This window comes from Mus caroli, unplaced genomic scaffold, assembly GCF_978045245.1.
Source record: "Mus caroli unplaced genomic scaffold, Mus_caroli_1 scaffold_7, whole genome shotgun sequence".
NCBI classification, from domain to species: Eukaryota; Metazoa; Chordata; class Mammalia; order Rodentia; family Muridae; genus Mus; species Mus caroli.
In genome coordinates, this window is record NW_028227262.1 from 5,722,148 (window position 1) to 5,735,751 (window position 13,604).

The 13,604-nt window shown below is 45.1% G+C and overlaps 1 protein-coding gene across 13 annotated transcripts in view; it reads left to right on the plus strand.

The window, feature by feature from the left end:
• Nucleotides 1–13,604, plus strand: part of Sox5 (SRY-box transcription factor 5) — a 944,504-nt gene that overhangs the window by 908,886 nt on the left and 22,014 nt on the right. For all 13 annotated transcript variants that reach the window (XM_085839787.1, XM_085839784.1, XM_085839788.1 and 10 more), the window contains one exon: nucleotides 7,896–8,041. In XM_085839787.1, the coding sequence (XP_085695913.1) occupies nucleotides 7,896–8,041 (146 nt within the window). The remainder of the gene's footprint in view (nucleotides 1–7,895; nucleotides 8,042–13,604) is intronic.

Below are 13,604 nucleotides of genomic sequence, written 5' to 3' on the forward strand. Positions count from 1 at the left end.
TTTTGCCTCTTGATGGCCTCTCTCTTAATGGTTTATCTTTCACTCATGTAAGTAGAAGTTGACTACTTCCTGTGTGTGCTACTGCATGGCTGAGCAGTTAAAGGCCCTTGCTGTTAAACCTAGTAACCCGAGTTTGATTCTTAGGATATACATGGTAGAAGCGGGGGCCTGAATCCTAAGAACCATCTTCTAACCTCTACACACACACACACACACACACACACACACACACACACACACACGGTGGGGGGGGGAGACGGAGACAGAGAGAGACAGAGAGACAGAGAGAATGAAAAGGAAAGAAGGAAGAAGGAAGGGAAGAAAGAAAGAAAAAAGAAATAGAACAGGTTACCCTCACCTTAAAGTTCCTCAGAAACCCATGAACATTAAAAGTGTAGTTCCATTGTCCTCAATAGGCACAGGCCTACATAAATGAGAGAAGTGTGTTCAAGTGTGTAAACTGTGTTAGCAGCATAGCCCGGGCTGGCCTTGCACTCTGAAGCCTGACCTCCTTGCTCCACTCCTAAGTGCTGGCATGACAGGCATGAACCACTGTGCCCTGGTAGTACTTTACATCTTTAGTGAGAAGAACTTGCACAAGAGACAGGATGAGGCAACTCTGTTGCCACAGGAGTCTAAGTGAGGCTGTTACTGTTCACAGGAAGTCACCACCTCTTCCAGGAAGTGAGCAATGCCACCCTACCACAGCTGGAAACCATTTATGAGTGCATGACACTTCACAGTTAGCAAACTGTTGTTATGTTTATGATCTAATTCTGACTTTCTCAGATGAAGATATGGATATTATACATTCAGAGGCTGATATTTCATAACTGATCTGAAACTCAGGAAATTTTGTGGAAAATCTTGTGACACACTTCAACTTTTATGTGAAACTACAAATGTTTACGGGGTCAGTGAGAGAGATCAGTGGGTAAAAAGGGTTTCCCCCTAATCCTGAAGACCTGAGTTCAATCCCTGGAAACTGTACAGTGGAAGGAGAGAACTGATTGATGCCTGTTTTCTTGTTCATACCCCACCCATGTGCTGCGATAATCAAGAATGAGCATGTGATATACATGTATGCACTAAATACATGTCATTTAAAAAAACCAAGCAGTCTTACACAGAATGTATACGTAAGATGTAAGACTCTGTGTTGGCTTGAGATGTCTGCCAGCACCAGCACCGTTTAGCAGTTCTGGGCCAGGGAGTGAAGCTTTTCAATGACATGAACTTGTCAGTTATCTGAAGACAGAGAAATGCAGGCATATTCCTTTAAAATAGTCTTGTGATTGAACAAATGAAAGATTAAAACTAAACAAATCCAAAAACAAAACAAAACAAAACAAAACAAAAACAGAAAAAACAGGAGAAAAAACAAACAACAACAAAAATCTTACCCTTTGGGGTGGAGGGATGGCTCAGTGGTTAGGAGCATCAGTGGTTAGGAGCATTTGCTGCTCTTGCAGGGAACTAGAATTCTTTTCCCAGCAAGCAAATCAGGAGACTCAAAACTGCCTAGGAGAAACGATGCCTTCTTCCTGTTCTGTCTTTTGAGGATACTTACACAGAGAGAGAGAGAGAGAGAGAGAGAGAGAGAGAGAGAGAGAGAGAGGATAGAGGAGAGAGAGAGAGAGAGAGGAGATAGAGAGAAGAGAAGAGAAGAGAAGAGAAGAGAAGAGAAGAGAAGAGAAGAGAAGAGAAGAGAAGAGAAGAGAAGAGAAGAGAAGAGAAGAGAAGAGGAAGAGAAGAGGAAGAGAAGAGGGAGGGGGAGGGGAGGGGGAGGAGAGGAGAGGAGAGGAGGAGGAGAGGAGACAGAGGAGAGGAGAAAGAGGGGAGAGAATTGAAAATAGAATAAAATATTTTAAATGCCCTCCAGTAGTTCACGAACAGACAAGCTGAGACCACATGCTTGGGAAAATGCAGGCCTGCGTGATGAGCAAAGTATTTACAAGGCTTCAAAGGAGTAGATAAGTAGCCTTCACAGAACTTGCCTGGAGCAGGTCTGCACTATGTCAGAGAGGTCCTCACAGAGAATAATGCCGGAAGAAATTCCCAAACACAGCAGAGTGGGAGAACATTCCAGCAGATGAGGAGTTTATAGAGAAGGCAATCAGGAAAGTCTCTGGACTGGGGCACTGTCCCTTTGCAACTCAAGCAGGGCCTTGTGAGAGATAGACATAGGCATGGGAAGATCAAACGTCCGACAACATGAAGGGGCTTTCAGGCCCTGTTAAAGCTCCCAGGGCTTATCCCGGAATGATGATTGGAGGAAATGTTAGAGTTTTGAAAGTTCCAGTGTATATAGGCAAGGCTGAAGGTTGGCATTCTCGCTTGGAGATTCTCACGGCACATACCCATAGCCAAAACTCTGAAGGCGTTTAACTCTAATTCACTTACTTTGAACATCATTTTTTTTTTTATAAACAATGACAGATCGTCATTTCACGAAATGCTACTTTAAGCACAGAGCTACCAAGAGACGGGTTTTCAAGCAGAGGCTTTTCACATCCTGATCCTTTGTCTGGAAGCAGAGTAAAGACAGACGCTGGGAACAGAACTATGAAGATAGCGAATAGTAATAAAGAATGAGATTAGCCTAAATGGATGATGGGATGCCATTACTGAAAGCAGGGACCCTGGGTCATGGGTAAGCAAATTTAAGAGCTGAGGAATGAATGTTCAACAATGAGACTTGACTGATATTCAGGTCAGGAGAGGAATCTAATTTTAGATGATGACATCTGAGGGCTACTGGGAAGTTCCATGGAATGTAGAAAGGACAGCCTGAGGCAGGAGGATGATGATGAGTTCTGAGATACACAGGCTGCATTTCAGGGACTCTTAGGGCATGCAGTTAGAGAAGTTGAATGGGAAAACATATATACACATACATGTACATATATGCAGAGGTACACATTCATATAGTAGGGTTTCAAGCTGGCAGTAGTTGTTTCTTTGTTTTTGTTTTTGGTGTATATAGTATGTAGGATAGTCTCAAGACTCAGAGAAACAGTTAAAACTACAGGCTGTAGGCTAGGGAAATGGCTCTGTCAGTGCCTCCCTTTTAAACATGGAGACTCATATTCAAGACCTAGAATCCACATTGGAAAAAATGCCAGCTTCACCTTGTGACATTCCCCATGACTATGGGAAATCGCGTCTCACAAAGTAAGGTACATGGCACCAGAGGAATGACCCTTGAAATATAGCTATAGATTCCACCCACACGTGCACCCTAGTGCACCCTTAAACACACACACACCATGTTTGCATACACATGTGCATACAGAGGAAACACAGAAACAGAGAGAGAGACAGACAGATATACAGACAGAGAGAAGGAAGAAGACACAGAGAGGGAAGGAGAAAGGGGTGTTTCTGGAAGTGAAGGCAAAACACTAGTTGCCTCCTTTGAAGTATTAGCTAGAAATCATACCACTGTCAGCCCTCAAGTTTGCCTCTGCGGAGTTCATTCAACTTCTATACATGTCTACTCCCTTCAGATCCTAACCATAGCTGTAACCACTGCCTGAATTTGTAAACCAAAACATTAAAAAACCAAAAACAAAATAAACAATAAGAGAATATCACTTATCAAGCCATCAGTTTTGGTGTGTCATTTTGAAGTCTAGCAGGCAGCCTTGGGGTGAATTGAACTTGTGTTTGCTTTATTTGCTTAGCACTGGGGTTCACACCCAGGGCCTCTGTGTATGCCAGGCAAGCCCTCACCCCTTGAGTAACATCCCATATCCATGCATGGGTCTCTGTACCAACCATGAAGTGCCAGTCCTTCACAGTTCTTACCATCACGAACAAAGTCCTACCATGAACGTCCCAAAAGGAATCAGAGAGGGCAAAGGAACAGGAGACAGAAATGAAGTTAGGACATTTCTGGGATGAAGGACCTCCTCACATGCCAAGTGGCTCTGCTTCTCAGGCACACGTCTTCACCTTGCACCCATCCATGCTGCAGCCATCATACAGCAGAGAGGAACGGAAGCCAGAGCGATTGTTACAACTTGTCAGTCATCACACTTCCCATAAACAGAAACCCAGATCCCTCAGAATCCAGTCTGCCAATTCCACTCACTTCTCAGGGCCACTTTGTAAACAAGGTGACAGCTAATGCTGTCATGGGACATTTATTATGTCTGGAGACCATATTAACTCAGTTGTTCTTGACACCATTTGCTAATGTTGTGTCACCCGCATTTAAGCAATGAAGCAACCGAGAAAAAAGTAAGACGACCTGAACGACTGCCATGTGGCCGAGCTAAATACAGTTTTGCTTCAGGCTGGTCTAACATAGATCACATTTTACCCCTTTATTGATTGGGAAGTTGAACCAAAATTTAAGGAGCAGGTATAAAAACTTTCCAGGGCAAAAATCTCGAGGTGAGGAGAAGCCCTGGGAGAAAGAGGACGTTATACCAGAACAAGTGGATGTGGGAGCTTCCCACTGTCAGGATTCCCTGGGAGGCCATTGTGCAGGAAGGAGAAAATGCTTTGAAATCCAGCAACTTGGAGGTCTTGGGAAGCAGCAGAGAGGTGTTAGCTACAGCCAGAGAGAAGAGAGAATGGGAGAGAGCACACCCCTGGAGCAAATATAAGGAGCTTGACTGGGGGGGGGGGTTAAAAATAAAATTTGAGGAAAAACTTGATTTTCTTGTTTGGAGGGAGAGGTACCCTCACACTTAAAGTTGAGGTAAGTGTGGAGATGGCTTAAAGATAAGAAACATAAATGGGGGGGGGCAAGAAAAATCTAGAACTTTGGTCTAGGACATTTTTGATAACTGTAAAGAAGGCTATCATGTTCAATGAGACAGGTGACAGAAATGAAGTCAGTTGGTAGGAGGAGGAAGGAAGGGAGGTCATATGTTGTATTATTCACAGGTAAGTGTGAGTATACACACAGACCATATATATACATAGACATATGCATACACCATAGATACACACACACACACACACACACACACATACACACACTCACACACACACACACACACACACATACACACACACACACACATACACACACACACACACACACACACACATACACACACACACACACATACACACACATACACACACATACACACACACACACACACATACACACACACACACACACACACATACACACACACACACACATACACACACACACACACATACACACACACACATACACACACACACACACACACACACACACACACACACATATATATATATATATATATATAAAATCTACAACCATTCTTTCTAGAATCCAAGGCAAGGCAATGCAAGGACATGGGTGAAGGGAGCCAGCAGGGGAAGAAAGACATCAGCTGAGCATGCTAAAATGACATTGGACGGACACAGGGAGCAAACCCATGCCATGGCTGAACTCTGTAACATATGGCGCGGCTTTCAGAGTTAGCAGACCAGATACCAATTTTAGAATCTAACACAGCGTTACTACTGAAACACAGGGTCTCCAAAAACAATGTTTATTTCTGAGCCAGCACCTATTTGAACCTCACCGACCCTCCCCACGGCTGAAAGGCCCTTGCCCCACATGGGTTCAGTTCCTCACCTCACCATCATTTACATTCCCCGTCTATCCATATTAGCTGTTTTCCTACACAGTGCTATCTTGGCAGTCTGTAAAAAAGCTTAAAGAATTCATGCTTTTATTCAACACCATGTGCTAAACCGTTTCAAATATATTTGTGTTCTGGGGAAGCTAAACAGACCATAGAGAGACTAAATAGAGTATAAAAAGCATACATCGCCAGGTTGAGTAGAGACAGGGGTCAGGGGCCAGGACAAGCAGATTGGTCTTCTGAAGACTGACTAAACAAGCACACCCAAGCTTATCACAGAAGGGCTGGATTGCTACCCGGAGTTCGGCAGGTCGGATGCACTGGGGAATAACACGTCGAGGGGACTGTTCACGATGCTGGGGAGAGTGTCACTGAGAGCGGGTCTATCCTCAGCAACAGACATCCACCCCAAGCAGTCCTCAGTGTGAACATCATGTGTATTTGAAGCAGCAGTTTGTTCTTTGGATCGATTGCAGTGACTATTTCTAAAAAGCACAGCAATCACTCTCGGTCCCCTCCCCCTTCTATGACCTCATCTGGGACATACTTAAGGACCCAAGAAGATGGGAGGACCAGGACTAGCCTGTGACAAGGAAAGCCAGGACCACCGAGGAACCAAACTTTACCAGTCCTCACCAGAGACGTACTACGTGGGACTCCCTTCAGTACTCTCAGGAGAATTTTTAAGCAGCGAGTGAGGAAATATTTGATGAGTTTTTGGCAATCAGCAGGTCAGACAGAAGAGCTATGCAGTGAGGGTGTGTAATCTGACATGATTAGACAAGGCTCTTTAGTACCAGAACATTCATAATGACACAAAGAAAGAGTATTAATAACACTTTCGTAGCAAGGCAGCTAGCCATTTTATATTTCCTTTCTTTAATCTTAGTGTTTTTCAACAAATCGTGGGATTTAATAGCGTGTTTTGGCAGATTAGAGGATTTATGGCCCAGATGTTTTTTGTTCTAAAAATGGATTAGGGTGTAAAGTTTGCTGGAATTCGTGGAACATGTTGAGGCAAGCCGGTCATTTTATGTGTGATTAGTGCCTGCCTTCTGTCTCACAGTCCCTCCATCTGTCACAGCTCACCAATGGATCTGGTTAGATTTAGCCTCGTGTCACAAACAAGTCCCTTTTCTGGGCAATTTCATATTACAGATCCATCTTAGGCCATTTTATGCCCCACTTAAAAGATAGGGAGTGAGCAACAGAATATTAGCCACCCTTTAAATAGTTGCAAAATGCACTGTTTCATTTTTTTCTCAATTCTCCACTATCCTAAAATAATGTTCTGTACAGTAATGCACAGCAAATAAGTCAATGGCCAGCAGCTCCACTGGGATCAAGTTAATATCACCTTAGCCCCCTCACTCAGAGTCCTTTTAGACTATTTTGGCAGATACCTTGACTAAGCCTGGGCCAGGGAGTTTTATAGCCAAGCCGGCCATTGAGACTGAGTTAACAGAGGCCATAGTTAATACTACCCATGATGTCTTACTGATTGCAGGTTCTTGGTCATATTGTGTGCTTGAAGTCTAGTCTCCTCATGCCTAGGAGTTTAGACCCACAGGAAACCACTGCCACCTGTAGATCATGTTCACAGAAAGTGGATTTATGGGGGTGGGGGGAGTGCTCCTTCCAGTCAGCTAATGACTTATCCCGGCTGCCACAGACCTGATTGCACTAGCCATACACTCTGACCGAATTTTCTCATACTCTGAGAGGCCTGGGCACTGCAGTTGCTATTACCAGCGCATAGATCTTAGAGGGCAACTGACTGAACCTCTGCGTTTCATATTTTTAAACTTTGGAATGCTCTAGGTTTGAGGCTGAAAAGATGGCTCAGTGGTTAAAAGCACGGGAGGCAAGTTTGGTTCCCAGTAGCCATCTTGGTTCACAGCTGCCTGTGACTCCAGTTGCAGGAGATCCAAGGACCTCTCCTGGCCTATGAGGACATTGCACACATACACACACAGAGACATACACACATGCAAAAGCACATGCATGCATGCACAGTTCAAATCAAAATCAATCTTTAAAACATTTGCAGGTATAAATTTGTGAACATAGTGAGTGTGTCTTTCTACTGCGGATGAATGTGGTATTTTCATATATGACTGCTTGCTCATTCATTCATTTAGCATGCGTTCCATGAAGACATTAGGAACCCTCAGATCCCTCAGAACCCACCGTCTCCTCCTCACCTGCACCCCCAACCAAGTAATGGTCATACCAAAAATCAGCTTCTCCCTCTGCCATGCACTTGGTACATCTATTGTGTCTTGTTCCCAGGCTATTTAAATGACCACGATGCTGTCACCAAGGCAATCCAAGAAGCTCGCCAGATGAAAGAGCAACTCAGGCGAGAGCAGCAAGCGTTGGACGGGAAGGTGGCCGTGGTGAACAGCATAGGTCTCAGCAACTGCCGGACAGAAAAGGTCAGTGGGGGCAGCGGCTTGCTCTCTCTGAGTGGCTGTGAGGAGCACTGGGATGCCTTCCTTTCTCCCATGCTTTCCTCCTACTGTCTTCAGGATGATGGCCCCTCCTTGTCACCTCCCCCACCCACAGGGAGCTCTCAGGGGCCCATCCAAGCATTAGAACACCACTGTGCATCCCCAGACCTTACTAGGGATGAACACAGCCGTTTTCCCGGCCAAGGGTGTATTAAAACGAAGTGGCATTTGAAATGCTGCATCTGAGGGGAAGTTTTGCCTTCCAGAGATGCTTAGCTCGTACTTGGGGATCAGCTGGATTTGAAAAACACGGAATCTGCTCTAGTCAGCCTAAGCTTGGATGATACCCCGGCTCCTAAGCCTGTCATAATGTTGCCACTGTCAAGTGTTAGGGACTGCAAACTTGGAAAGTTTTACTTCATCGTGTCGCAAAATAGGCTTTGACCTTCTGTATTCTACCCAAAGCCAGCAGAGCTTCTGGACTAGCCAGAGACATGATGGCTTCATGCCTTTATATTTGCATGTAAGCTTTGTTTTGCTTAGGAAAAAAAAAAAAAAAAGATGTGACCATAGCATCCCTGGAGTGGTAGACTTCTTAAGGTAGTATCTGGATGAAAATGTTGAGCGGTGACTGAGTCCTCACCATCCTACTGATGCTGTAGGTGAGGGGTCAGGGTATGGTCAGCTATTTATCAGTGGTCTACATTTCTATCCTCCTGAGGCACAAAGAAGCCCCACAAATCTTCTCTGAATGAGCAGCTTACTCCTGCCAATAGCTCTCTGGGTCTCCATGTTTTACATGGCATTAGGTGGGTAAGCACCCTGAGTGGGGTGCAGGTGAACTTAGGCCGTGACCTTTGCCAGCTGTTGTAGCCCCCCAGGCCAGCAGCACTCACAACTCTTGTAGCCTAAGTGAGACTTTGGGACCAGAAGGGACAGCAGAAAGACACTCAGTGGCAGCCCTAAGAAGGAATGATAGCAAGCAGAGAGGGATTTATATTCAAATATTTAAACATTCTTGAAAGAATGCTCCAGCAAGAAACCCTTTCCCCTGCTCCCTCGCAGAAATGAGTTTAACACTCGGCCAGATGCTAACGCAAAGTGACGGGAGCTATTCCTCGCAAGCATAGCTAAATTGCCACTATTTGTTAAGCGCTTTGAGTTCAGCTGTGGATGCAGCCGTTGGTTGCATTCCGTGAACATCTGTAACAACTCTCCCCGCCCATCACCACCACCTTGTTTCTAATCCTCCAAAGCAGAGACAACTCTACCTATCTCTCCCCCCTCAAGTCCCCTCCCTTGTGCTGGCTGGGAATTGTCAAATGACAACCAACCAAATCCTTTTGGACAGGAAGCCTTCATCCCGAATTCTGTACACTTGCAAAATAGGTCTTGTGGTTGGATCCGGGAGCCCATTAAACGCACTTTGATGGTATGGAAATCCATCTTCATGAGGTTCCTGAAGCCCCTAAGCAGCAAGCTGTTTAGCTGTGGTTACAGATCAGTCATTCACATCGGAGGGCAATAATCGTGCTGACGGCTTGTGAGGCAACAGGAGTACATAAAATAATCCAGCGCCCTCCACCGCCCGCAAAGCGAGTTAATCTTCGCTAATGCGGATCAGCTGTCGCTCTCCTGCATGTGCCTGCACTGGCTTCAGGGACTCCATGGTCTTCCCATGAAGCAATGGCAATGCAGCTGCCTGCACTCACTCCAGTCCAGGCTTATCCACAGCACGGTGGCCTGGCTGACACTTCTCATCCACATCCATACCCATGAGCATTTGACTTTACCTCTCTGGCTAGTGCCTCTGGCCTTAGTGGCAGGCATGGCGTTGTCTTTGTGGGGGGAGACACACCTTCAACTTCCCTCCCTCCTTGGTAGTTGTAACATCTGTATTTTAAAATATATTTTTGAAGCAATAACCTGCCAATGCCTGTTGGCCAGCACAGTCACTGTCACCACCAACCACCTCATTGACCAGCCGAGTCACCAACAGCAACCTCAGGGTCATTCCTGATTGGCTGCAAAATCTTCTTAATGCTTCTATCTTTTTAGATTTCTTCTTATAAAAAAAATTATAATTAGGTAGCTGGTATGTGTGTGAGTGTGTGTGTGTGTGTATGTGTGTGTATGTATGGTGTATGTGTGTATGTGTGCTGTGTGTATGTGTAGTGTATATGAGTATATGTGTATATGTGTGTGTATGTGTGTGGTGTATGAGTGTATATGTATGTGTGTATGTGTCTGTATGGATGTGTGTGTGTGTGTGCTGTGTGTATCTGTATGTGTATATGGTATGCATGAGTGTGTATATGTATATCTGTGTGTGTATATGTCTCTGTGTGTGTGTGTGTCTGCATGAATGTGCATGTGTGTCCAGGTACCCACAGAACCCTGGAACTGGAGTTACAGGGAGTTGTGGACCATCCAACTTGGGTTCTGGAAACCAAACCTGGGTCCTCTGCCAGGATGAACCATCTCTCCATACCTATAACTCATTCTTGAACTTATGTTTTTATTTGTTTTGAAGTACAAATATTAAGTCATGAAAACTAAGCTTGTCTGTCTAATGTGACAGTTTGACACATCCTTTCTATAAGAGGAGACAGCCAGAGGGTATGACTCAGCTTCCTTATGGGACAACATCCTGGCAGAACCCTGAGTGTGCTGCTGTGCTTGGCAGGAGGTAGCATAAGGCCCTCTGGCTGCCTCTGGCTGTTGGACAAGCCTGAGTCACTTCTGTACCGATCAACCTATGTCTCTGTAACCTATGGGAAGATGACGATAATGCCAAGTTTGCATCTTTGAATAGGTGATTAACCAGCATTCATACCTACTGTGTGTTACCGACTGTCCTGTGCATTGGGGGCTTGGTTTTGAACCACAAAATGTGTAATCTCTTGGCAGTTTAGTTAAAATTATCAATCGACTAATTGCGTATTATTGTGCATGAGTCCAGACCCCAGGTTGCTTAGCATGTCCTATCAGTTATTTATCTGTGAAGAGACAGCTGAATACTTGTGCTTCATGAAGAAATGTGACCCTGTTCCTTGTTTGTCTTTCCCTACTCTCTGACCTCGTAATCATACTGCTGCATCCGTGGTCAGTTCACGTGAAGCTCAGTGCTTAGCTGGAGCTTTCCTGTTACGGTTCTTGAAGAAAGGCATCAGTGGAATGTGGGACAATGTGCTTTCACAGTTTCTGCTAGCATTTTTCTTTTCCATGCCATTTGAAGTCCCCAAAGAACGCTATTTGCTACCTTAAGTAACTGTCCCTGGGCTGGGGAGATTGTTCCATGGTCACCACTGCCTGCTGCACTTATAGAGACCTGTCCTGGTTCCCAGCACACATGTTCGATGGCAGCAGCTTGGAACTTCAGCTCCAGGAGATCCACCCTTCTTCTGGCCTCTGAAAGGCAGCTACATACATGCATACACATGTGTGCATGTGCACACATGCACGCGCACATGCACACACACACACACACACAGAGTCTGTGATAAATAGAAGGCTAAGGTAAGGCAGAAATATGAAAGGTCTAAGGACAGAGCAGAGGGGACTGAAAAGGACAAACTCCAGCCTCATTCCACACATGGATCCACAGAGATGTCAGGTGACTGTCCCCAAGATCCAGAAAATTAAAGTCCTGTGCCAGAGATCTGTTCCCTGGTATGCACCAACCTTGAGCACGGTGACTCTTCCTCACGTATGAAAAGCATGGTTGTCCCAAGCAGAAGGTCTCGATTCGACGTAGCTGTAATTGGCCAGCAAAAACAATTAGAGGTGTGAAGACAAGGACGAATGTCTGCCGGGTGATATGTACCAAAACACATCATGAAAGTCATTTTTACTGAAACACATTTTAATTGAAGACTTCTAAAAGATTTTTTTTTCACTTCTTTACTTTTCTTGGAAGTGTTTCAACATACCCAAGAACTGTGTGTGTCAGGTTTCTTGGAAACTCTGGGACACAGTGTTATTTATAATTGTCATCTCTGGTTAATTATAGACTGATTGTATATTCAAATAATGCTATCTTCTGCCACAGATCTCTGCTACAGATGACACTGCAGCAGAAACCCCGGGGTCAAGGGTGGGAGGGAGGCATCTCAGGTAGGAAGAGACAGGCGGTTGGAAGCTGTGCTTCTTTAGCACAGAGAGGGCATAGTCTACACCACAGGCAAGTGGAGAACAGGCTCTTGGTCTGGACTTGGCAGTATCTGTGTACTGTAAGTTGTAAGAGCCGAGCTGTGCTGATCCCGCCAGGCAATGGGACCACAACAGAAACTTAAGCACACACCTGAGAGGTAAAGCTGACCAGAAGGTGGCCATATCATTTCTCTCCTTCCAAATGTAGTTTTCCTGGGAAGGGTGAACCCCATGCTGTTATGTCTTTTTGGACACATTTCTCAAGACACAAGAGGAAATCTAAGTACAGGAACATACACAAACGGCGTTTAATCACTACCAAACAAGTGTGTTCAGCGGCGAGGTTTGCTCACTCTTGATCAGCTCTATGACGTCTGGGTTGGAATCTCTGTGCCTCTCTATTTTTCCCTCTGGGTCACAGAGAGTTGTTGTATGTACACTAAACCATCTATCATCCAGGTTCAATGAAGGGTGCACTTTCTCTTTGCTAAACCCATTCTCTGCTCACATGGTCCTCTCTGTCTGCTAGCTAGCTTCCACAAACATCCTGTTGGCTAGAGGTGGGTCGTATGAATTTAAGGGAACTCCTGGCCAAGAACAAGCACACTACTTTACGTTGGCCACAAATCCTTTTCTTAATGGAATTAGATAATATCTTCCTCCCAAGATCAAGGATCACTTTGAAATCAAAGGTGATCTTAGTAGAGTAAAAAGAACTGTCAAGTAGGCATTAGTTAAAAAAAAAATCAACAGTCAACCCAGCCACACCATATAGATGCCCTTGGCGGTCTCAGCTGCTTCCTCTATCAGGCTGGGCTCATCCTCATGTCCCCTCCCTGCCTTTAGCTCTTCCAACACTGCACACCCAGGGCCTTATAGCCCACCCATGACTTACAAAAGGTCAGTAAATCAAAGCAGGGACACAGGGACATTGCTTGATGATAGGTCAGAACCCATGCTTCTTCCTTGCATGTTAAGGCAGACTTCTGTCCTTCTGTCCTTCTGTCCTGCTTGTCCCACGTAAAGCGTGTAAAATAAGGAAAGTAAGCATGAAAACATAGGCATTTATTTCTTAAAGTTGAGAACATATTTACCAAACATGGTCTACACTCCCAATACTGGCAACATTTACACAAGCTGGGAATCAGGGTACTATGCAAATGGCTACTAGGAGAATACTTTTGAAGCTCAAGAAACATCCTTGGCCCACTCGACAGAGTGAGGTGAACATGGTGAACAGTGCTGTGCTTGTTTGAAATAACAACTCACTGGAGAGCAATGGGAGGGAGTCAAATTCACCAGAAGCGCTACCAAGAAGACACAGGGCAACTCACGCAGGTTAATGTTACGGGCGCACTCAATCTCTCCTCTCAAGAGCTTCTTTCCCACTGTTGCC